At 42.4% G+C, this 26001-nt stretch overlaps 2 protein-coding genes across 6 annotated transcripts in view; one reads left to right on the top strand and one right to left on the bottom strand.

Moving 5' to 3' along the window:
- Positions 1-2959: 2959 nt before the first annotated feature.
- Positions 2960-5600, top strand: LOC308256584 (non-histone chromosomal protein HMG-14-like; the record flags this gene model as incomplete). The annotated part of the gene is made up of 2 exons (XM_080684910.1): positions 2960-3175; positions 5265-5600. 2 exons carry the CDS (start codon positions 2960-2962, stop codon positions 5598-5600), a joined length of 552 nt encoding a protein of 183 aa, XP_080541036.1.
- Positions 5601-10652: 5052 nt separating this feature from the next.
- The window catches only part of SHLD1 (shieldin complex subunit 1), a 103252-nt gene continuing 87903 nt past the window's right edge, over positions 10653-26001 (bottom strand). For 4 of the 5 annotated variants that reach the window (XM_080686434.1, XM_080686432.1, XM_080686433.1 and 1 more), the window contains one exon: positions 10679-11876. In XM_080686434.1, the coding sequence (XP_080542560.1) occupies positions 11434-11876 (443 nt within the window). In that variant the 3' untranslated portion in view covers positions 10679-11433. Of the gene's footprint in view, positions 11877-26001 lie in introns of all 5 variants that reach the window. The other variant, XM_080686431.1, reaches the window with a different exon arrangement.

The following is a 26001-nucleotide window of genomic DNA, read 5'->3' as shown; positions in this document are numbered from 1 at the left end:
CTAAATATTTTAAAAGAATAGAAGGTTTGAGGCATGGTTATACATTTTTGAAGGACATAGAAAAAAGATTTAAAGGCTAATTTGAGATTGTGAGATCTGTGAAGGTTTGTGTATGTAGTGAGAAGGAAAAAAAAATATATATATATATATATATATATATATATATATATATATATATATATATATATATATATATAAAAAGAGGCCAGTAGCAAATAGGAAGGAATTAGTATGCCTATTGCAGGAAGCAGGGGCACTGAAAGAGAGAATGTCCTGGCAGGTTAGCCAGGGAAGCAAAAGGGGAGACTCAGACTCCAAGGATCTTTAACTTAGAGGAAGAGGACTGTCGGGGCCAGGGCTCCTTTCCATTAAGCCCCCAGGAGCCCAGGGTAACCTTACAAGTGGGGGGCAAAACTGTTAGTTTCCTGGTGGACACTGGGGCAGTCTATTCAGTCTTGACAGAGCCGATGGGACCCGTTACCTCTAAGAAGACATCAGTCCAGGGAGCCTGCCTGTTTTCCTTGGACATCAAAAAGGACTGTGGACCTCAGAAGGAACACGGTAATGCATTCATTTCTGGTCATGCCAGAATGCCCATACCCCCTGCTTGGACGTGACAAGCCACCATATCCTTTGAGGGGGACAGAGCACACCTCACCGTGGATCCAAGGAACCCAGGTCCGGTTACATCCTCCCCCGCCTGTATTCTTTTAACCTGTCCTCTGTCAGAGGAATATATCTTGCAGGATACGGAAAAAGCGACACCAGGGGAAAAGCATAAGCCCACTACCTACCTGGAGGAGTTACAACGTCTCTATCCCATGGTCTGGGCAGAAAACAACCCCCCCGGGGTTGGCAAGTCATCAAGCTCCTGTAATAGTCCAATTGCAAGCCACCGCCACTCCAGCCCGGGTACTGGGGAACACAGCCGCTAAACTGGACCGAAGTAGAACAACGGGCCTTTGAGGAACTAAAGAAGGCTCTCGTCTAAGCACCTACCCTAGCCTTGCCAGACGTCACGAAGCCCTTCCACCTCTACGTGAGTGAGGTAAGGGGCATTGCCAAAGGGGTTCTCACTCAGACTCTAGGTCCCTGGAAGAGACCTGTGGCCTATCTAAGAGACTAGACCCCGTGGCAGCAGGGTGGCCAGCGTGCCTCTGGGCAGTGGCCGCCACAGCATTGCTGGTAAAGGAGGCAGATAAGCTGACTCTGGGCCAGGAACTAGCCCTGGCAACACTCCATGCTGTGGAGGCCCTCCTTCGAGCTGCTCCGGAGAGATGGATGTCAAACACCAGGATCACCCAGTGCCAAGCTCTTCTCCTGGACCAGCCCTGTATCCAGTTCCAAAAGACACTGGCCATCAACCCTGCCAGCCTGCTTCCAGATTATGATCCGGAGGAAACAATTCATGACTGCATAGAGGTAACAGACGCAGTACAAACAGCTCGCCCAGACCTGACAGATGTCCCTCTATCATCACCAGACGAGGTACTGTTCACGGATGGGAGCAGTTATGTTCAGATAGGATCTGATATGCAGGGGCAGCAGTAGTCACCCTGGACCGCACCATTTGGGTGCAGTCCCTGAATAGGGGACATCAGTACAAAAAGCTAAACTTTTGGCCTTAATCCAGGCCCTTTGATGGAGACACAGTGCCATCCACCGGGAAAGAGGGTTACCAACTTCAGCCGGAAAGGACATTAAAAATAGGGAAAAGATTTTAGCCTTATTAAAGGCCATCTGGCTCCCAAGGGCAGTTGCAATAGTGCACTGCACAGGACATCAGAAAGGGGAGGCAATTGAAGCCAGAGGAAATAGAGCCGCAGACCTAACTGCCAAGGAAGCCGCCCTAAAACCAGTGGGGCCTTTACAAGTCTTAGTAACCCTGCCAGACCTTGACCTACGGCAGACCCATCCTACACCAAACAAGAGGAGGAATTGGCAAAACAGAAGCAAGCCATCAAAGGACCACATGGTTGGTGGACCTTACCAGATGACAGACTATTGGTCCCAGAGGCTCTAGGTCAGACATTAGTTGCCCAGTTACACCAGGCTACCCACCTAGGCGACACCAAGACTTCTGGACTTCTGCGAGGCAGGTACTATATACCAAGCTTAGATAAGATAATTAAAAGCATAATCACTAGAAGTACTGTCTGTGCACAGGTAAATACTAAGCAAGGTAAGAGGGTCCCCCTGGGAATTCAGGCCTGGGGGAAATTCCCTAGGAGAGCATTGGGAGGTGGATTTCACAGAAATTAAGCCACCAGCGTCAGGGTACAAGTACCTGGTAGTTCTTATAGACACCTTCTCGGGTTGAGTTGAAGCATACCCCACTAAGCAAGCCATAGGAATTAAATTTGTCCTAGGAACCGGTGAAAACTGGACCAACCTCCTGCCCTTCGCCCTCTTATGGGCCAGGTGTACCCCCTACTGGAAAGGGTTTCCTCCCCCTTTTTGAAATCATGTATAGTAGACCTCCCCGCATCCTTCCCAGGGTCAGGGAGAAACTAAAAACTAGAATTCATAACCATTCCTTGCTCAAGTCCTTACAGGCTCTGCAGTATACCCAGAGAGCCACCCATAAGCTTGTTTGAAACGCACTGCCAGTGCTCACCGCGGACCCTGTACATCCCTTCCAGCCCGGGGACTCGGTGTAGATAAAGAAGTTCACTGCCCAAGGACTCACCCCAACCTGAAAGGGATGCTACACTGTTATCCTGAGCATGCCCACGGCTGTTACAGTAGACGGCATCCAGACCTGGCTACACCACTCCCAGCTCCTGCAGCAGGAAACAGCCTGGATCCTGGCAACCAGCAGCCTCACCCATAAGATCCCTAGCCTGGGCTCCACACAGGCCAGGAGAAGACTCGACGCCTGCAGGAGGGGGGACTCTGTGCCGCTTTGAGGGAACAGTGTTGTTTCTATGCAGACCATTCTGGGATTGTAAAAGACTCAATGTCCAAACTTAGAGAGAGACTTGAGACCCGGCGACAAGAACGAAAAACTAACCAGGGATGGTTCGAAGGCTGGTATAATCGTTCCCCCTGGTTCATCACCCTGATATCTACCTTGATGGGGCCCCTAATAATCCTTTTGATGCTCCTGACTTTTGGCCCCTACATCCTTAACAGGTTAGTGGCTTTTATCCGGGACAGAATAAGTGCAGTCCAGGTAATGGTACTCCAACAGAGATACCAACCGCTTTCTCAAAATGAGGGTCTGTAGTCCCAGGATTGGAACTCCCCAAAAACGAAAAGGGGGGAATGAAAGAATGCACTCCCAGAGCAGGCGCCACGGAGACTGTTCTGGGAGTAAGGAATAGATAAAAATAAGCAAACACAGCCCCTTCCCAGGAAAGAGCATGCTGACCTTCCCCCCCTGCACTTATCAGTAAACAACCTCCTAACTTCTGGTTTTTGTTAAAGTTATAGCCCCTGTCAAGGTTTCTGTAACTATCTTGTGTAAATAACCTATCTTGCCCCCCACCTGCGTGTGATTTTTGCCTTTAAAAGTCTGTAGCCCACCCTAGCTCGGGGCTCCAGTCAGCAGTTTGAACTGTTGCCTGTGAGTCCCTGCGCCGCGCTTGAATAAAGAAACCTCTTGCTTTTGCATCGAGACTCGTGTTCTGCGTTTGATTTGGGGTCGTCGCTCTGCCAAAGGACCTCCCGGGGGTCTTCACGGCCTTACAGGCGCAAGGTAAAGAGAGGCAAAGGTAGATGTGGGTTCACCTCATGGAAGTTTCTCACAGTATTCCAGGAGAGTGATGGTGGGAGACTACAAGATAGAATAGCTTATCTCATCCATTGTATTCTGAATTTCAGTCATTTCCAATGTACCACTTTTATAATTTTTGACACATCTATATGTCACCTGAGCTATTATTAATTTAACACTTTCAATAATTCAATTCACTTTTATATTTTAAATATTTATATTAGGCTTATCCTATGTAATATCTATAAAAGCACAGATTCAACATAGTAGTTATATTCCTCTAATATATTAAACTGAATAGATCACAATGAAAATAAACATTGTTTGTGCATGTACATTATTTTGTGTACTACCAGCAGTGTGAGAAACACTGGTCTGAGCAAACCAGTCTCCTCAGTTTTCCAGATGAAAATTTCCACTCAGAAGGGGCCACGTGGACTAGCTGCTCATAGCTGTTGATTGCACAGGTGGGTTCAGTTTATGAAAATCATCAAGATGTTTACTTATAAACTCTTTCTACAAGATTATTGTAATCCAATAAAAAGTTTTCCAAGTAAGCTTTAAAGTTTTGAAAGTATTACTGTGTTGTTTTGTGTTAATAAGATCTATTACTTGTGGCCCGACCAGTATGGCTCAGTGGTTGAGTGTGGACCCATGAAACTGGAGGTCATGGTTTGATTCCTGGTCAGGACACATATAGGGGTTTGGGGCTGAATCCCCAGTGGGAGGCATGCAGGAAGCAGCTGATCAATAATTCTCTCTCATCATTGATGTTTCTATTTCTCTATCCCTCTCCCTTTCTCTGTGAAACAAATAAAAACATAATTTTAAAAAATCTATTACATGTGTCCTTACATAGGTCAAGCAAAGAAATAGACTAGTGAAGTGAATAATAGTTTCATGAAGTTAAAAGATGGCAACAGTTCTCTTCTTTGGAGTTACTGCAAGCAAATCCATCCTCCCCAAGACCAAAGGGCCACAGGTGGTATCACAGGCCAGTCAGAACCTTGGTAGGATGATAATATGTCAGTGAGTGATGTGTAGGGCAGAATTAGATAATAATGCCAAAGGCCAGAGCCTCAATGTCGTTTCCTCTTAGTCTTTATTGAAGGTAAACAGAGATAAATGGAAAATGCCATCCTGACCCCACGAAGATCAAATTAAGGCACGAGATTGCAGGGAATCAGATATCTTGTTCTGACCTGTCACAAGCACTTACTTAGATACAAACAAGAACAGGCCACACTCCTTTTTTTTTTTTTTTTTTTTTTTTTACCATCAGGTGCTTCTGGCTTTTAGACTTGTTAATTCTCTGCTTTTAGAGTCCGCTGGCTGAGAGCCCATAGCACTGATGAAATTAACATAATTATTGACACTAAAATCTCACTGCCCAAGAGAAGCTGCTGCCTCCGGGCATGGAGATTCAAATAGCTTATATCTTTTGTCCTTTAAAAACAGTATAAAAGAGCAGCTTGGGTGGCGGGAGACTGGGCAGCGGCCTGGCAGCCCAAGTTCGCCCAGACACTAAGGGTGCCCAAGGCCTCAGGCACCCAGCACACGCCCAGCCCGCCGCCACGATGCCCAAGAGAAGGTCAGGTCTGCGAAGGGGGCAGCCAAGGAGGAGCCCAAGAGGAGGTTGACCAGGTTGTCAGCCAAAACTGTTTCTGCAAAAATGGAAATGAAGCCCAAAAAGGCGGCAGGAAAGGATAAATCTGCAGACAAAAATGTGCAAAGGAAAAGGAAAAGGGGAGCAAAGGGAAAGCAGGTGGGAGTGGCTGACCAGGAACCTAAAGAAGATCTACCTGTGGAAAATGGAGAAACTAAAAACAAGGAGGGTCCAACTTCAGATGAAGCAGGAGGAAAAAAAGCCAAGTCTGATTAATGTCATATACCATGTCTTATCAGTGGTCCCTGTCTCCCTTCTTACACAATCCAGAGGAATATTTTCATGAACTATTTTATAAATGCAAGTTTTTTAGTAGCTCTAGAAACATTTTTAAGAAGAAAGGAATTCCATCTCATCCCATTTTTTTAAAAGTATAAATGCTTTTTTTTAAGTGGTGAAATCATTTGCTGGTTGTTTATTTTTGTACAACCAGAAAATAGTGGGATATTGAATATGAGAGACTGATTGTCTTGGGTGTCAGCTTAACATTCTATAGATGGGGGTAATTTTTATATCCTACTAGAGGCCTAATGCACGAAGATTCATGCAAGAATAGGCCTTCCTTCCCCTGGCTGCTGGCACTGGCTTCCCTCCGGCACCCGGGACCCGGGCCTTCGCTCTGGCCACTGCCTTCTGCCTTAGCTCCGGCCCTGCCACCCTCCTGTAGCTCCCTCCACCCCCCAACCCCCTCAAAGCAGGTGTCCCGCCCCGCCCCGGCCGCTCTGCGCCTGCACTGTTGCCACAGCAACAACACAAGTGTCCTGGCCTGGCCGCCGCCATCTTTGTCATGTCAATTTGCATATTCCCTCCTTATTGGCTGTGGAGTGACGGTCAATTTGCATATTCTGTCTGTATTAGATAGGATGATACAAAGCATACTAAATGGCAATTTGGAGTCAGTCATGCATTTGCTATGTCTTGAACATTTTAAATTACTTCAATTTACATGTTTTTGGTAGAATTGTTTCCTAAAGAAAACCACTCCTTGATTTTGGCTCTCCCTGTCAGAATTCTGTGCATCTGTAATATCTTTGGTGGTAGTCCAGTTTTCCTAGTAACTTTGTCAATGTGCTGTGAAAGACTGAAAATTTAATTATGTAGTATATATGATATTAAATTGTGAATTAGTGGGACTTTGATGTAACAGCGTATCAACATTTGAAGATATTGGTACTTGATACTTTATTAAGGAAAGTTAGCCTCTAAATTTTAAGCTTGAAAGTCACTGAAATAACTGTTTAGAAAAGAATCACAACTACATGACTTTACATTTTTGGTACGTATGCTAAGAATTGTGTACAAAATGATATGTCTGTGTTCTGATCCTCAAAACAAACAATAAAATCTCAATTATGAAAGAAAAAAAATAAAAACAGTATAAAATAAGTCGGCTTCTTTCTGTTGGTAGCCATGGAAACTAATCTCCAATATTTCAGTGACTGCATGATACTAAGAACTACAGCATTCTTCAAGGGCATCTATTAATTTGCTTCACATTAAAAAACAATAAAACTAGGATGACCTTCAAATTCAAGCTGTAGATTTTCTATAAGTCCCATTGGTTTCATGACTATGTGGGGACCAGTTGAATAGGAGAGGCCCATGGAGGAAGACTGCTGGTCGGAGGAAAATTGGGAGGCTTGTTTTTCCAAGTCTCTCAAAGGCCTGTTCATTTCCTGTTTCCTACCACTTAGGTCTCCTTCCCGTGGTGCCTCTGCACGTCAATGTGGAACTGTTTCTTACGTCTGAAATGTTTCTTATGTCTGACCTTCCTGACCTTTAAAAGGCTTCTGTCTCCATCCAAGAGTCCCCAAGGAACCTGCCTGCAAGGACACATTCACTCTGAATGTACACGGTTAAGCTGATCTAGTTGCTTAATGTGGTTTCTGGAAAGCTTAGAGGGTCTTATAACAATTAAATTTCATCAGAAGTTTCTCCAAATCTAACTGCACAGCATTGCCAGCTTCTCTTCTTTTTTTTTTTTTTTTTTTTTTTTTTTTTTTAAATAAATCTTTATTCAGATTATTACAATTATTTCTCCTTTTTCCCCCCATAGCTCCCCTCCACCCCTTTCCCACCCCACCTTCTGCCCTTACCTCCCCCCCACTGTCCTCATCCAAAGGTGTATGATTTTTGTCCATTCTCTTCATGAACCCCCCATACCCCTTTCCCCCTGAGAATTATCAGTCCACTCCCTTTCTATGCCCCTGATTCTATTATATTCACCAGATTATTCTGTTCCTCAGGTTTTTAATTCACTTGATTTTTAGGTTCGCTTGTTGATAGATATGTATTTGTTGTTCATAATTTTTCTCTTTACTTTTTTCTTCTTCCTCTTCTTTAAGAATACCTTTCAGCATTTCATATAATACTGGTTTGGTGGTGATGAACTCCTTCAGCTTTTTCTTATCTGTGAAGCTCTTTATCTGCCCTTCAATTCTGAATGATAGCTTTGCTGGGTAGAGTAATCTTGGTTGTAGGTTCTTGCTATTCATCACATTGAAAATTTCTTGCCACTTCCGTCTGGCCTGCATAGTTTCTGTTGAGAAGTCAGCTGACAGTCGTATGGGTGCTCCCTTGTAGGTAATTAACTGTTTTTCTCTTGCTGCTTTTAATATTCTCTCTTTGTCTTTTGCTCTTGGCATTTTAATTATGATGTGTCTTGGTGTGGTCCTCTTTGGATTCCTTTTGTTTGGGGTTCTGTGGGCTTCCTGGACTTGTAAGTCTATTTCTTTCACCAGGTGGGGGAAGTTTTCAGTCATGATTTCTTCAAATAGGTTTTCAGTATCTTGCTCTCTCTCTTCTTCTGGCACCCCCATAATTCTGATGTTGGTACGCTTGAAGTTGTCCCAGAGTCTTCTTACATTATCTTCAACTTTTTGGATTTTTTTTTTTGCTTTTTGCTTTTTCGGTTGAGTGTTTTTTGCTTCTTTGTATTTCACTTCTTTGACTTGATTCTTGTGTTCCTCTATTCTGTTTCTGGGTCTCTGTATAATATTTTTTATTTCAGTCAGTGTATGTTTAATTTCTAGTTGGTCCTTTTTCATATCTTCGAGGGTCTCGTTATATTTATCGGCCTTTTCTAGGATATTCTTAAAAAGTCTTATAACGGTGGTTTTGAATTCTATATCCAGTCGTTTGTTTTCCTCCATTTCTTTCGTTTGTGATCTGATTCTTTGACCCCGCATTTTTACTGATTCCCTGAGTTGGTAAGGTAGATATTTGTGCTAGGTTTCCAGTATGGCCCAGTGGGTCTGCTTCCCCAGTTAACCTGAGGTGGACACTCTTGGTGCACCCCTTTGTGGACTGTGTATACAGCCTTGTTGTAATTAAGTCTTTATTGTTGTTGGTATCACTGGGAAGAATTGACCTCCGGGTCAGTTGGCTGTAAGGATCAGCTGTGTCTATGCTGGGAGAAGCCCGGTGCTGGAGACAGCCCTATAGGATTAGACTTGCCAAACTGCAATAGCCTCTGTGCTCAGCTTGGATGGGGTGGAGCCTCAGTCTTGGCTTCCTGTCAGCCCCGCCCCTGCGCGCACGTGCGCTTTCAGTCCTCCGCCTTCCCCAGCTCGAGTCTCCGCCTGAGAGTCCAGACTCCCCCCACAAGAGCGTGGGTCCCCAGGGGCTCGCCTGGAACCGGGGTTCACTGCAGTCAGAACTGGGGCACAGTGCCGTCAGGAGCCTCTGACTCCCCTTCACCAGGGAAAGCCCGCGGCAACCTCCGCAGCCCTTGTGCGCACCGGCGCGGGCGCGCTTTCAGTCCTCCGCCTTCCCCGGCTCACGAGTCTCCGCCCGAGAGTCCAGACTCCCCCCACAAGAGCGTGGGTCCCCAGGGGCTCGCCTGGAACTGGGGTTCAGTGCAGTCAGAACTGGGGTTCAGTGCGGTCGGAGGCTTCCTTCCCGCTTCCGCCAGAGAAAGTCAGCCAGGCTCTCAGCCGCCCTTCCTCTCTGCGCGCACAAAGCCCCTTTGCCGTACCTCCAATTCTCTGTGAGCTTTTCTCCTTCCTTCTAGTTGTAGAATTTTCACTCAGCCTGCTTTCCTGTGGTTCTGGATGGTGTCCGTTCTGTCTTTTAGTTGTAGTTTTGAAATTGTTGTGTTAGGCAGCAGTTTAGGTGTTTACCTATGCCGCCATCTTGGTTTCCACCCGCCAGCTTCTCTTCTTGCTCCCCCCGAAACAATTGATATAACCCTTTCCTGTCACTGCAATTTGTTTGGCGAACTGTCTAGGTAAGGATTACTGCGAGGCTTCCAATGACAGCTGCAGGGATCTTAGTGCCAGGTGACGTCATCTACCAACTGAACTCTCAAATGGGGGTTCAGGACACAGTCGTGGAGCAGAGCACCTGCCAGCACAAGCCTGCATCGGCGATTTAAAGCCACAGGAATATAGTCAATAATATTGTATGATGTCAGATGGGTATCACACTTATTGGGGGATCACTTCATAAGGTACATAAATGTTGCCCTAGCTGGTTTGGCTCAGTGGATAGAGCGTTGGCCTGTGGACTGAAGGGTCCCAGGTTCAGTTTTGGTCAAGGGCACATGCCCGGGTTGCGAGCTCAATCCCCAGTAGGGGGCATGCAGGAGGTAGCCAATCAATGACTCCCTCTCATCATTGATGTTTCTATCTTTCTCTTCCTCTCTGAAATCAATAAAAAAATATTTTTAAAAAAGGTACATGCCCTAGCCGGTTTGGCTCAGTGGACAGAGCGTCGGCCTGTGGACTGCAGGGTCCCAGGTTCAATTCCAGCCAAGGGCACATGCTTGGGCTGCGGGCTTGATCCCCGGTGGGGGGACATGCAGGAGGTAGCCAATCAATGATTCTCTCTCATCATTGATGTTTCTATCTTTCTCTCCCTCTCCCTTCCTCTCTGAAATCAATAAAAATATATTTTATAAAAAAAGGTACATAAATGTCTAATTACTATTATATGCCTGAAATAATATAATATTGTATGTTAACTATAACTAAGAGATAAATTTAAAAAATAATCTAAAAAGAAAAGGTAAAGCCACTTCCTGGTGAAGTCAGGACAGGGTAGGGATGAGGGGGTCAACCATTCAGAAAGTGGCAGAGGTGCTGGCGGCAGACAGAAGGCAGAAACCACCAGAGGAAGGAGTGCACCTGGGCAAAGGATTCCTCTCTCTCCCCCACCACAAGCTGACGAGGCCACTGGCCTACCCAGCCTATCATAACTGAGCTTGTGCGTACCTGGGTGTGTGGAGCACCTTTATTTTCTCCTCACCTTTCACATTTACAATCTGGTGGAGACGAAGAGACTTTATTTTTTTTAAATTTGTGAATCCTAGCTGTTATTTTAGGAGGTCCACATGTCCCTTCCACGCCCAGGTGGTACTATAAAATAGGCAGTTCTGGATTTGGAGAAGCAAGGGTCTGACTAAGATGCGATGCACTTTTTTGGAAGCGTATTTAAATCTTTGTATTCTTCTGGAACATACGCGCTCAATCGCGTGGTCACAGTTTTACGACATGGTATAATTCTTTACTTGGTTCAGCACAGTTTTATTTCCTTCAAAAAATTCATCTGATGGTAGCCTGTTCCCTTAGGTCTGGTTCTCCCAGAAGTAGACTCTGAGTCAAGGATTTAAGTACAAGCGATTTATTGAGGAAAGGCTCATAGGTGGCACCAATAGGTGCATGAAAGGAGGGAAAGCATCGGCCTGATTCCGAGTGGAGCTCCAAAGAGTAAATTATGCCACAGAGCATGTCTTCCTTTGAGACAAGGAAGCTGGGCTTTCTGAACTCCCAAACCAGTCCGTCACTGGCCTCTGGCCAAAGGGAAAGGTAGGAGGGCGTGTGGCCATGGGGGCTGTAAAATTCCCAGGCATCGATGGCTCTCTATTTGGGCTGACCCAGCCTCTAATACTTGGTCACAGATGCCAGCTGTTGGCTGCAGAGCACTTAACTGGGGGAGGGGCACAAAGCTGGCAAGACAGACCTGAGAGGACCTGGGTGGTGCACTGACAGCGTCAGCCCCAGGGCTGCCCTCCAGATCCAGTCGGCCTGCTCTGGCCACCAGGCACCAGTTATGGGTCTTCCATCACATTCTGCTGCAAGAGGAAACGAATAATGTCTTTGGAAAGTCCTGGGGTCGGCTTTTCGTCATCCAGAGACTGACTTCCTTCTCCCAGTGGGTAGAACCGGGCGTCCCTGGAATACCTCTGTAACAATGAGCAGCCATCCCGGTTGAAAATGACCCGGGCCATTTGAAAACTGCGGAGGGCGTACTTCTGGCTCTCCTGGCCCTGCAGTTCATCGATTTTCTGAGACAGGCACTGGCAGACAGTTTCAGAGAGTGGGTTTCGAGAGGCTGGCTGTGGGTGGCCAAACATCTCATAGAGTCTATCCAGGGATTTCCGAAGTTCCTCATCCTCTGTCTTGGTCTCTGGTTGGCCATTCACAGAAGGGTCGAGCCAGAAGTTCTCAGAGGCCCAGGAATCACTTTGTGTAGTATTTAAGTGACGGCTGTCTGTAAGACAAACACATCCCAATACTCAAACACATACTCAAAAATATCAGAAAGCCAGCCCCAAGTAGGTGATGTCTCTTTTTAACTCAACACAATTACTGCTCCCGGGTAATGGGCAATGGGCAGAATCAGATGATTTCTGATTCTGTTCCCACCATCCTGGGGGTATGCCACTTGTTTGCCCAAAACAAGAACATGTTTCAGGGGTTCTTGAAAAGAAGTTCAAAGTGGCTGTGAACTTGGATGGGAAAAATATCATATCTTTATTTTCACTAATCTCTACCTAAAATCAAGCATTTCCTTCCATGATGAATGTAGGCAATAAACCCATTAGCAACAATACCTGTGACTTTATCACCAGTAGATCACAGCTATTTTTATATCACATTATAGTTTGTTGAACATGTTTTGAAATATCACGTATGCCCATCACTATGCTATGGACTGAACTGTGTTTCTCCAAAATTCATATATTACAGTCCTAATCCTTAAAGGAGATGGGCCTTTTAGGAGGTTACTAAGGTTAATTGAGGTCATAAAGGTGGGGCCTCAATCATATAAGATTGGTGGCCTTCTAAGAAGAGGAAGATCTCTCTCTTTTTTTCTTTCTCTCTCCCCCCTCTCTCTTCATGTGCAGGAACTGAGGAAAGGCCATTGAGGACACAACAAGAAGGCGGCCTTCTCCAAGCCAGGGAGAGAGTCCTCACCACACCTGACCATGTTGGTTCCCTGACCTCGGACTTCCAGTGTCCACAACTGTGAGAAAATAATTTCTTTTGTTTAAGCCATCCAGTTTACGGTATTTTGTTATGGCAGCCCAAGTAGACTAAGGTAACGACTATGAAATCACCACAGTTATTAGTCCTGACACTAGATCTTATTATTTAAACATTAATTTAAAAAACATATATTCATTACAGTATCACATATTTTGTACTTTACGTATTTTAATAGCTACATTTCAGTGTTTTCCCGTGGTAAGCTTGTATGTTTTACTTCATGCAGTTAAAAACTTTGTTCTGCATTCATGGGCTCTACCAGATGCCAAAGGGATGCCCTGCACAAACACAGTGCAGACCCCCAGTGCAGACAGTTCTGGGCATTTGCACAGCTCAGATATTTCTTTATTTACTCCCTACTATAACCCTACAGACTCTTTATCTCTAAATTAAAACGACCTTTTTGCTTTTTAAAAGAGGAGTAACAAATAAACTAAGAGATTTAATAATAGACAGTAAGTAACCAGAATTGGAGCCAAATCCTAGTTCTTGATCTAACTTTCTGTACCTCTCTGGGCACCCTAATTCTTAACATAGGAATCTCTTAAGTCTTTTGAAACAAAGAACTTTCGTATCATTTTTCTAGAAAAGATTTTACACAAATAATTTGTAAGTTGCTGAATTCCTTATACAGCCACCAGCTTTATGCTTTAAACTTTTATACTTTAAATCACAATAATATATTTTCCCTTTTTTGCTCTAATATATGCTGTAATTAATTACTAGCTTTAATTCTACACACCCACTCCCCATCCACTTACTCAATTAATAATTATAATAAAAATATCTGTATCCTGGCCGGTGTGGCTCAGTGGTAGAGTGTTGGCCCATACACCAAAGGGTCTTGGGTTTGATTCCCAGTCAAGGGCACATACTTGGGTTGCAGATTCAATCTCTCAGCCCCTGTTTTCCTGCCTTATGGTCTCCTGACCAATCATCTGTGGGTTAGCAGATGGGTAGGGACCCCTCACCCTGCCATTGCAGGACCCCTTTCCCATTCCCCTTGGCTCTCTAACAGCAGTACCATTTGTTAGGCGAGTACTATTTGCCAAGGCCTGAGCTAAGTCTTTTGTTTGTTTGTTTTAATAACAAAGTAGGCCACCAAAAGAAATTTTACAATTACTCTCCAGAGGTTTGTTTTAATTTTTTTCTTGAAATGATCTCAAACTCATGGAAAACTTGCAAGTACAATACAAATAACTTTTTCTCATTAATTATTTGAAAGTTGCCAACCTGATGCCAACCCTGATTTTCCTACCAGCAAGGACGTTCTTCCACATGACCCCAATGCAACCATCAAAATCAGGAAATTAAGAGGGACAACATTACTGCCATCTAACCCTAGCCCCCATCAAGTGGTCCCGATCATGTTCTTTGTAGCAGAAAGATCAGGTTGAAAATCATGTGTTGTGTTTAGTTGTCAGTGGGAAGAATGAAAGAGAGAAGGAGATGCTCCATAGAAACACTGGGAAAGTTGGAGAGTTCCTGAAACTGCCCACCCAAGGCAGCCATCTACACAGAACATTCCAAGGAACATAGCATGTACTTATTAAGTAACTGGTCAACAACTTTGATATGCGGGATTTTAAGTTTTCATCGGAGTTTCATTATTATATTTAATTTTTGAAATTAGGTGTCCTAAACTCAGTGTCCAAAAGAACCCCCAAAATTAGCCTGTCTTCTCTATTTTTCTTGCAAATGTCAAGCAGACTGCAATTCATCTTCAAAGACACCCCCCCTCCACCCCCAATCTCTTTCCAAAGAGCAATAACAACATGGGTTGAATCATTCACTGCTTCAGTCAGTTCTTTTGAACCTGCCTCCAGCTCATTTCAGTCTTTGATTTCCTTTTAAAATTTGCATTACTGCCAACTACAAAGCCATCTCTTTAAATCATGTGTCTGGTGTGGCCTTTTGGACATCACCAGCAAATAAAGCTAATTGCTTCTCTTTTCCTAATGCACTAAATGTAGACAGAAGGATGGATCTTTGATAACCTAGCCAGTTCCTGCTCAATGTTGCATTCTCACAGCTATGTTCAAGGCCCACCTTATTCTACCTGTTGATATAGCCCTGACTTGTAGGGCTCTCAGCTTGGGACTATATTATCTATTCTAGGGAGAGACTGGGGATGTTTTTGTGTCAGTGGTTGGAAAGTGCTACTTGCATTTAGTGATGGGGTCAAGGATATAAATATCCTACAATGTAGAATAGTGATTTTCAACCGGCATGCAGGAGAATTTTTAAAGCATGCAATACCTGCCTATTTTAGTCAGAAGCACTGACCTCTTTTCCTTGAGATTGTCAAATATAAAAATGACAACAGTCAACACAGCAATAGTTGTCTGGTGTGAATGAATCAAAATTATACAATTTTTTGGTCAGATTGGCAAAAAATATATTTTTTGGTGTGCTGCAGAATTTTAGTTATTAGTTTATGTGTGCCACGGGATGAAAAAGGTTGAAAATCACTGATGCAGAAGATAATTCCATAAACCAAGAATCATACTGTCCCCATATTTCAGTAGTGCCCCTTACTCTCTCAGGAACTCTGGCTCAAGGATGGATTGTGGAAGGAGTGGGAAGTGAAGGCTGAATCCTACTGCATCGCAATACATTGATTTGCCCTGAGCTCGCCTTTGCTGTTGATTCTTGCACAATGGATTTCTTGCTGGTACCCATTTGCACTATGCATTCCTGCCTTCTCAGACCTTGAGTTTTTTTGTGTGTGTGTGTTTTTTTTTTTTTTTCCTAAGCAAGGGCTTAACCACCAATCCTAATTCTGGCATTACTTAAATTAGAAATTCCCTTTTCATTTCAATAGGCTTTCAATTACAAATAAAGTTTCTTTAGGAATTAGTAAGAAGAAAAGGAGGACCAGGCTTCCTATGACAATGCTTTTGCATGTACTATGTTAAGGTCACCTATCTACCAGAATATCTGTTTCTTAACTTTTCTTTTTTGTAATCCTCACCCAAGGACATGCTTTTATTGATTTTAGAGAGATAGGAGGAAAGAGGGAGAGAGAGAGAGAGAGAGAGAGAAACATCGATGTGAGAGTGAAACATTGATCGGCTGCCTCCTGCACGTGCTCCTACTAGGGACTGAACCTGTACCCTTCAGTGTACAGCAAGCATGTCAAACTCGAGGCCCACAGGCCGCATGTGGCCCACAACAAATATTTTTGTGGTCCAGCCAATATAACGGTATGAAAGAAATGTTTTAATAAAAATTTAGTAACTTAATTTTTATAATATCCTGTTATAAATAATTATTAATAACAAACTACAATGCTTGCTAATGACAGATTACTATAATCATGTTGCATTCATTTCCCTTACGTGCCTTAAGTGCAGGTGCACCATTTCTCTCCACTAATACTAGCAGCAAATATTTTAGTAGCCACTTGCCACATCACTAGTCTTGGACTGACTTGTTTGGTGTGCACAACAGGAAATATTTCGCTTTCGGAGAACAAGAAAAATAAGTTTATTTGCGTTATGATTATTAATTTGTGCAGTTATTCAGTGTCTGGTAAGTTAATGTTCAAGACAAAATATTAATTTTTATGAAAATGTTCTATTATTTTATGTTGTTGATTACTCAGCAACAACATGTATTCAGCATGCCTCTATTGAAATAAAGCTACGTTTCTATAAAAATTGAAGCTTTTGTTTTTTTGTGGCCCACATAAACTAAAACCTTGTTTATTTGGCCCGTGTTAGCCTTTGTGTACAGGACAATACTCCAACCAACTGAGCCACATTGGCCAGGGCTGTTAACTTTTCTTTTGACCAAAGAGAGAAAACATACAGATATTTGAGATTCTTATGGACCTATTTTTATATCTTTAGGAGTTATAGATGCTAATTTGAGTTCAGTAATCTGAGACAACCAATTAGCATGGAGCATTTGAGATTAATGGTTGTGTTCTGCAAGAGACGCCATTAGCTTTTAGAAACCCAAGTGGTTAATACAGTAGGGGTTTCTTCCAGAGAATCTTCCTGGCTATTTCTGTGGCTGATACACACAGCAGGATTTTACCTCTGTGAAACATTTTAGCCTTCAACTCTAACAAGTTTCCCCTGCATAAATTTGATATTTAGAATTCTGTCTCCTTCTTGCATCAGCATCAATCACTGCCCACTTGGCCTTATTTGCCCAGAGTTTCTTTTACTAACAACTGTTAATTGGGAGGATTTGTGGTTTTAAGTCTGCACAGAGCTGAAAGAAACCTACGACTCAATTTTAAAACATGGAGAATTATCAGGATTTAAGGAAAGAAGTAATATGTGGCATGTGCAGTCTCCTATGTTGCTCAGAGGGGAAGCTGCCCCTTTTGCTGGGCACTGCCCAGCACACTTCTAAGACAAACCCTGCTGCCTTGGTTTGTCTGTTGGAGGTTGCCTGGGTTCTGTGTGGCTCTAAGAAAAATTTATGGGCATGAGAAGAACAAGGTGAATGGGGGAGAGGGATGTTCTGGTTATCAATGGTCACTTATTAGCGCTCTTTTGATGCAAGGACTCACTTCCTTTATGGCAATGGTCAAACTTCAGAGGCCTCATAAGTTCTCTACATGGTGACACCACCAGTTTAGTATATGAGGGGCTGTGGCCCATGGATCTGGGGGTCCTGCTCTTTTAGTCTGCATCTGCCTGCTCCAGATCTCACTTTCTTTTACTTCATTTTCTCTTCTATTTCTCTCACTCCTGCCTTCCCACTCCATAAGAGGAGTGAACAGGATCAACAAGATTAAGCCCTATTTCCAGCCCTACAGGCTACGTGAAAGTCTGACTGGTTGCTCACACTTCTGCGTCATTGCCTTAAAAAGTCTGGCTTCCTTCCAATCCTTGAATGCATCAAGAGAGCTCCCTCCCTTCATGGGGAATGTGGTAGGAGTCAGACAGACATGAACAGAGCAGATAGGTCAGGTGCAGAAGGTCACCAGGGCAGAACTTCCCGGGTGCCTAGCAACACACAAAACAAGGAAAAGAAGGACCTCGCCCAAGGGTAACCTTCCCTCCCCTAGCATATCAATCAGGTCATGAGGTTCAGACTGCCCTGACCTTTCCTCCCCTGGCATGTTGCTAGTCATGCCAGTTAGACCCCTTAGAGGGGGACCGAATAAGGGGGCCAGAGAATAGCCCTTAAGCATTAAGCCCCCAGGATAGGACAATAGGTTCTGACCCACATCAAATACATCTAGGCCTGAGTTGTGTTTCAGCTCCAGGCCCAGAAAAGCAGCAACATCAGACAAGTGATGCCATGGCCGCCTCAGGACCAGCTGCATTGACTAAAGACCCCCTGTGCTGGTGCCTACCTATCAGTAGAGACCATGACTCTGAAAAGACATACCTGAAAAGCTGATGAATATTCTATTAAGATTCTCCCCTAAAACCCCCACCCTTAAAAGCTATTAGGATGGAAACTGCCCCAGTCCCTGGCTTCTTCTTGAACCTTTACCTTTCTCTTTCTTCTAAGCTCCAAAGGCCTTTCTTTTGCCTCTGTAACTTGTTTCCTGAACCCATTTCTTCTACCTCTGTGACTTTTAAAGAAACTTTTGCTTATTAAAAAAAAAAAAAAAAAAAAAAAAAAAGCAAGCTCCCTCTTTGGAACCTTTGCACTTGCTGTTCTCTGAGTAGAACATGCTTTCTCCACATATCTGCATGGCTGGGCTCCTCTCCTCCTTCAGGTCTCTGCTCAGATGTTACCTTCTTAGTGAGGCCAGGATGGGCTAGGTTATGACACATAGCAAGCAAGCCCCAAATCTCAGGGGCATAAAACAACAAAGGATTTTTTTTCTCTCATCTTCCAGCTCAGTGTCATACAAGTAGATCCGAATCATCTTTGTCCTTACCCTGGAACCCAAGCTGATGGGGCAGCCAGGGTCTCAACTATAACAGAGGGAAAAGAGTGTGATAAAGGAGGCAGTGACTGGGAAAACTGTGTCACTCTGTTTACCTATCATTGGCCAATGTTAAATCATGTAGCCAAGCCTGATTACAAAAGAACGAGGAAGAAAAATTCCTCTATAGGAAGAAAGTTTATGTTGAAGCTCCTGCATTGGAGTGTTAAGACACTTTGCTTCCTAGGTTATTAATACCATAAAACTAATGACCCCCGCCCCCAAAATTAATAAGCTTAAGCTACCTTTTGCCTGATAGTAACCCTGTTGGTTTCTACATTTTAGAATGTGCAACTGTTCCTTTAAAGGATAGAATCCATATACTTACAAAGGAGGAAGGGCAAGGGTGTGGCTATCAAGATATTTAATCCAATTTAACACTTCAAAAGGATGGAAGATCTGGTCAGATGCTTTTGAAACCACGGTCTCTGTACTTGTTTACATCTGAAGCTAAAACTGAATGAATCACCCAAGGGGAGGTGGCATATGACTAACAGATGCAATGGGTAGAGGACAGGGTCCTGCAAAATGTAACTGCTGAGAAACAAAATGAATGCTGGGGGAAAAAACAAAGATATGTGCGACAGCCCTAAAATTAGGTGCCTAGGCCAGTTATATAAGGCCAGTTTCCACTGTCTGATCTGTAAGCTATTTTACTTTTATCTTGGCATATTATACTTTTCTTCAGAAATGGAAATGCTCTGAAATTTACAGGGAACCCTAATATCCAAGTTTATACCACCCCAAATCGGCAATTAAGATATCATATTTGCTTCTTTTTTCTTATTAAAAAATTATACATTTCAACTAAAGTTGACCACTTCTATAGAAGCTTATTCCTTCCAGCCCATTTTTATACCTTACATATATATGTCTCCATAAGCAATAGAATTGTTGCTTTGTGAGTGGTGGTCATTTTAAGTTCAATGAACAAACTTTTGCTTTTTTCACTCAACTGTATGACTTTTTACTTCTAGCTAATGTTGATATATATATGAATCTGCCTTATATAGTTTTCTAATATAGGAACATACTGTATTATTTTTCATTCATTCCCTTGCTGATGGGTATACAGCTTGTGTCTAATTTTTCATTATCACAGACAAGGCCTCAGTGAGCCCCTGGTGCCTACCTCCTGGTGCACTTGTGTGAGACTTTCATGGAAACACAGCCAGGAGCGGAATTGCTGAGTCAAAGGGAATCTTATCAATTTCACTAGGATCCAAATTTACCTCATCCAAAGTGGCTGTAGCATTAACCCCTCCACCCCCCCCCCCCCCCAGCAGAGTCTAGGTTTTCCTGTATCTCCACCACTTTGCCAAACCCTGATACTGTTAGACGTTTCAAATGGGATCTTCTCATCTGGGTTCTCATTTCTGTGATTCCTTGTGTGTCTGAGCTGCTTTTCATACACGTGTTGGCCATTTGGGATTCTGATACTGTGAACTGTCTACTCATATTCTTTACCATTTTTCTATTGGGTTTTGTCTCTTTTCTCTCTCTTTTTTAATAGCCTGCAAAATAAATTACAAAGAAAGCAGTCTCTTTGACTTTTCTTTGCTTTATCTCAGTCTGAAGGGGATTAAAAGGAATGAGAGAGTGAAAAAAAGACTTCATGAAAAGCCTCAAGGTTTGTTTTGGTTTTGGTTTAATGGCAAATCTTCTCAAGCAAAAAAAAAAAAAACCCACAAAAAAACCCTCACAATGTCAGCTTATCACTTCCAAAATGTGATACAGTGTATGGGTGTGTGTGTGTGTGTGTGTAGGGGGGGAGGTGGTGGAGTGGAGAGCATCCTGGTCTATCCAGACAAGAAAACTGAGACAAAGGCCAAATCTCCAGAATCACTTGATGAAGGGATTGGCAAATAGAACCGGAAAAGGCTAATCTTATTAATTTTCTGAGTTAAAATTATCTCCATCTGGTTATCATTTGCCATAATTAGGACCAGCGATAGATTTGCATGTTGGTGATGATGAGCCAGGCAGGGATGCTCAGAGCCTCCCTAGCCAATTCAGATAAGTTTCAAATGGTATCTTCTCATCTGGGTTCTCATTTCCTTGATTCCTCGTATGTCTGAGGGGCTTTTCATGGATCCTAAAAATGCTTAACAATTATTTTCTTTACTGTGAGATTGAGGCTTAGCCTGAGGCTGAATTTAAAATAGCTTTGTTTTGCACTTTGTTAAGTAGGAACCAGTTAAAGGATCAGAATCTGACCCCTTTACAGCCAGGAAAGCCATCGGGAATTATTTGCTCCAACTCACTTTCTGGAACAGAACCTTACTGCTGGAGCGGGAGCAAGAATAACGACCCCTGCTGACCCCATCAAGCCCTGAGAGGGGACAATGAGGCAGGCGAGGCTGACAGACAAGTGAACCCGATAGACCGTCCTCCTCAGCAGCCATTTGGAATTAGGAGCTTCGCCATAACCCCTAAAGCAATCATTTAAAATGTTTCCCCCAAAACGGTTTTTTTAACATTTCATTTTACATGGGAGGTCTCAGCAAATTTGTTTCATATCCTGGCCTAGATAGTAAGGAACGCTTGGGAGTAGAAAGGCAAAGCAAATGATTCAGATCTAGGTTTCTATAGCAACATTGCTTTTTATTTTTATTTTTTTTGAACGCCACTGTTTACTTCAGCAGAGTTAAGTTAAATGTGAGCAGCTAATTAAGATGATGCTGGAAACTTTGCCCTTAACCTTCACTATAAGAAAAAATAAGCACATTAAAAATGTTGCTTGGTGTGTTGCTGGAGACATACAGCAGGGGGATCATTCTCCTTTGCTGGGAAAGCAGAAACCTCACAATCTGACCACATCCACAAGTCAATATTTCTTTTTTTTAAGATTTAAAGAGGAATGGAACAGAACTACTATCCAACATTGACCTCAGCAGTAAGACATTTTTTCCATATACAGAATTTTTGTTAGATGCATATTTGTGTAAACAGATTTCATTCTACATCAAATTGATGATAAGTACGCCTATGAAGTAACAGAATGAATTGTATACCAAGACCAGAATGTAAATATATAGCTGACTGCTCCCTCTTCAAAATATTGGGGGGAGGGACTCTTATTTTGAAACCACTGCCATTGCTGAGAGCACATTGGAGTCTCTTAGGAAGGTACTTCATCCCCTCTGTCAGTGTCCGTCTGTTGGATGTCCTCATTAGTGGCAAATCGCCATCCTCAGAGGGCAGAATTACCTTTTTGGAAACTGTCAAGAGGCATTAGGAGTGAAATCTGATAAATAATGGAGGTGATCAAGCATGGGATAAAAAGCAAGGTTTGGAATATAAATGTCTAATCGCTATGCTTTTCACCTGAAACTAATATAATATTGTATGTCAAATGTGATTGAAAAATAAAAAGGTATTTTAAAAGAAAAAAATATGTAAAATCAAGGTTTATCTCCAAAAGGAAATTGCTTTTCTTATGTTTTAAAAGTTGGTTCCGAAAGCATTTCTCACGAAGGAGTTCCTAAATCAGTTCTGTGCTAGGGCAGGCAGCAGGGTTTCGGTGTGTATATACTTTCAGATGTGTTATCTTAAAGGACAGACCTGACATGGATTTAAGTTCTGGCCTTTGTAAAAGGCTCATAGCCATCAATCAGAATGTTGAATGTTTCTATCCTGACAGATGTGATGCGTGTGAGCATCGACTTTGCATTTAAAGGCTTGAGTTTGAGTCCCAGCTTGGCCTCTTACTGGCTATGTGACTTTGGGCAAGTTACTTAATATCGCTGAATTTCCAGGTCCTCACCTGTAAACTGGGGATGATAACAGTTCCTACTTCATAGGACTGTTGTTAAAATTAAATGATTTGTTAGCATAAAGCCTAGCACATACTAGTAGTAAATAAATAAAATCTACTTAAAATCATTACCATGGTGACAAGAGTAGTATCGGCAGCAGAGTTGTCACAGGTGAAGTAGGTCTTTGTCATTTAACATCTGGGATTTTTAAGAGTGGATTGCAAATACTCCTCTATGTCCACTATTCAGTGATAGATGCTTCTGACAAGGGAAGTCCAGATGAACAAGCATCCGTTCCTGACTAGAAGGAACATCACTTTTGCCAGTAGCTACTGCCCCATCCTGGCATCAGAGCTGATGGGATGAGTCATAGTGAACATTACCCATCTCACAGCAGTAGGGCTATGACTACAGAGAGGTCCCAAGTGCACGCTCTGCAAAGCAAACATGATCCCAGTGTGGGTGGAAACAGCAGGTGGCTCCGTGTGTGGGAGTGTCAAACACAGAAGCCCAGGCTGCAGGGCCCTCCAGCTGTCCCCCGACGCGTGTCCCCAAGGGCGACCAGCACCGGAGTGTAGGTGGGACTGAAATGACTCAATCTCCAAGGAGCCTGCTGCTGGTGGTGGTTTTTTGGAAATTGATGGAAACTGTAAATCAAGCAAAGAGCCTTAGGAAAAGTTTCGGTGAGTAAATATATTGAAGAAGGAGAAATAGGCTGCATAAAAAAGAAAGGTTGGGAAAATAGAAAAGGTCTAGGGTCACAAGATGATGGCTGGCTAGTCAGAATTGTAGTGCTGAGTTAAACTTAAAAAGGTGATATGAGCCTGGCAATAAAATGAGAACAGTTCGAGGAGATAAGTTCTGATCTCCTTTCCTCTTGCTCTCTTCCCCCATTTACAGCTGGATCTGAAGGAAGGCAAAGCTTTGAGCTTTCTCTCCTGGACCAAAATCTTCAGAGAACATGGAAAACTCAGAGAAAATGGAAAACTCCACAAGCAAAATTTAAAACAGCATAATACAGCCTATGCAGAAAGGCTTATAACCAGCAGAAAGGTGGAAGTTGGGACTGACTGAATGACAGAAAACATGGGACATGAGGGATTTAGGATGTACTTGTATTGAAAGTGTTTCTAACATGGATTCATTATGAAGGCTTAGAAGTGTGTGCAAACATGGAATTGAATTTCTACCTTTACAAAGGATACTTCTAGTAGGATTGCAGAGATAGCTGTATATTTTTGACAAAAGAGTATGGTTTACAAGATATTTTGAAAATCCTCACTGTTACCAAACATCTAAAAATGCTGGGTAAAATATTATTTTTAAAATCTTGTAAAATGCATGATTGAGCTGGAATAAAGTAAATAAAGTCCTTAGAGACCAAAAGCAAAATGAGTGAAGGCATTCCAAGAGGCAAGTGAATATAGGAGACTTAGCACACCAGCTTTAATGGCCACACAGGGGTCGGGACACAAAGTCTAGGGTCATGGTAGGATGAGGTGCTCGAAAGATCACTGCATAAATCTGAGAGCCCTCTGAGAAAAGATGAACTAGAAAAGAAATACTTGTGTCTTGCAAAGGGTCACAGTAAGAAAACTTGTTTGTCCTGGCTTTGGCTCATTTGGTAGGAGCGTCATCCTGTGCATCAAAAGGTTTTGGGTTTGATTCCCAGTCAGGGCACAGACCTAGGTTTTGGGTTTGATCCCCCAGTTGGGATGCATATGGAAGGCAATCCATCGATTTTTCTCTCTGTCATCGATGTCTCTCTCTCTCTCAAATCAAGAAAAACATATCCTCAGGTGAGGATAAAAAGGGAGAGAGGAGAGAGAGAGAGAAAGAGAGAGAGAGAAAGAGAATATCTCTACTAAGATTTAACCATAAGCCAGACCTCACATATGTTTATAGCCTTAGTTGGGACTATTTTTGTGGTCTATAAACCTCAAAGCCAGGTATTTATTTTTATATGGTTCCAGATTGATGTGCCTTCCTATGTTTAGAGAAACCAAGTGCAAATCCTCTTTAGAGAAGTATACTCTCAACCCAAACTTCAAAAGAAACCCTACACATAAAGTTCCATTGGACATGACTCACAAAATACACACTGAACAGGACAGAACCCCTTTTTTGCGAGTAAGAAAACAAAAAGATCCAGCACCAAAAGAAAACTCACAGAACATTAAGTATTGCAGAATATAAAACAAATGTGCTTAATATGTTAAAATATACAATGGGAAATAGAAAGTTTAAGTCAACAGGTAAATTAGAAAAAGAAATACAAATAACTAGAAAAATTACAAATCATAATAGTGGGTAAAACAAGGTTAGACACTGCTAAAAAATCGAAAATAGAAATAAAATGTAAAGATATTACTTAGAATTTAGCACAGAGAGACAAGGAGATGGAGCAAACAAAACAGAAAAAATAATAAGAGATGCAAGTCAAAGTGAGATGCTCTACTATGCATCTAATTTGAATTTCTCAGAGAGATAACAGAGACTAGGGGCAAGGCAACACACAATGAATTAATGGGTAAGAATTTCCTAGAACTGATGAAAGCATGAGTTCTCAAATTTAGCAATCACCATGTTTTAAAAGCAGGATAAATAAAAAGAACTCTATAGCTAGGCACAAGATAAAACTGCAGATCATCAAAGGCAAGAATAAAAAGTCTACAACCACTCAATAAGAATATACAGATTACCTATAAGTAAATGATGATTAAGTTGGCTGCTAGCTCAATAGCAGCAATGTAAGCAGGAAGGCAGTGGAATAATATCTTGAAAGTTCTAATTGAAAAGATTGGCCAACCTAGGGCCATGCAGGAAGTGGTAAGGAAATTAAGATAGCAGTCTCTTAACTGGCCAGATTGACAAAACGATAAATGTCAGGGCCAGATTGCCTTCATATCAAATCCTTCCTGTTACCAAATACATAAAAATGCTGGGTAAAATATTTTTTTTAAGATCTCTTAAAATGCATGACTGAGCTGGAATAAAGTAAATAAAGTCCAAAGTTCATACTCTAAGAGGGCTTAAAATGGACAATATTCATATCACCTAGGTTGATTTATGGAGATTTTGCCTGAAGAGAGAGAAATGAATTTTCATGTTCTCTATCCCTTTGATGACATGAGTTGGTTTAGTTTATTAATATGGCCCAGCTATCTTTGAACTGTATTCCAATACTAGACTTTGATCCCAAATCACATGTGATCATCTTAAAAGTATAGTTCATGTCCACCCTGTATTTTGCTTCTGAAAGTTTTATTCCATAAATAGCCAATTATACAAAATCATTCAAAAATCAAAGTTGTTCTAGTTGGTTTTATTTTTAAAAATGAAGATGCTTTTAATGTTTTGCAGGTGATATTTTCTTTCTCTGCAACCAATTATTTCTATTTACTTTTCAAATAATTACAAACTTTATCTTCCTAACTCAGTTCATGCCTGCTTCTCAGGTAGCCTCAGAATTACAATACTAATTGTGCAGCCAATGGCCCACAGAACAAGATATCTGCTCCAAACACTCTTTTGGAAAAAAAGAGAAAATAATTATTTTTACTCTCATGATAGTCACTCTCTTTGAAGAGATCACACAAAAGAAGCCATATAGCTTAGTACTAAGAAGGCAGCTAAATCTCTTTTAGCAAATAAACCAAGCCAATCATGAGAAGATAAACAGA

This window comes from Plecotus auritus, assembly GCF_963455305.1.
Source record: "Plecotus auritus genome assembly, chromosome: 8".
Lineage (NCBI taxonomy): Eukaryota > Metazoa > Chordata > Mammalia > Chiroptera > Vespertilionidae > Plecotus > Plecotus auritus.
The sequence above is the reverse complement of the archived record's forward strand: the minus strand, read 5'-3'. Positions and strand labels throughout refer to the sequence as shown.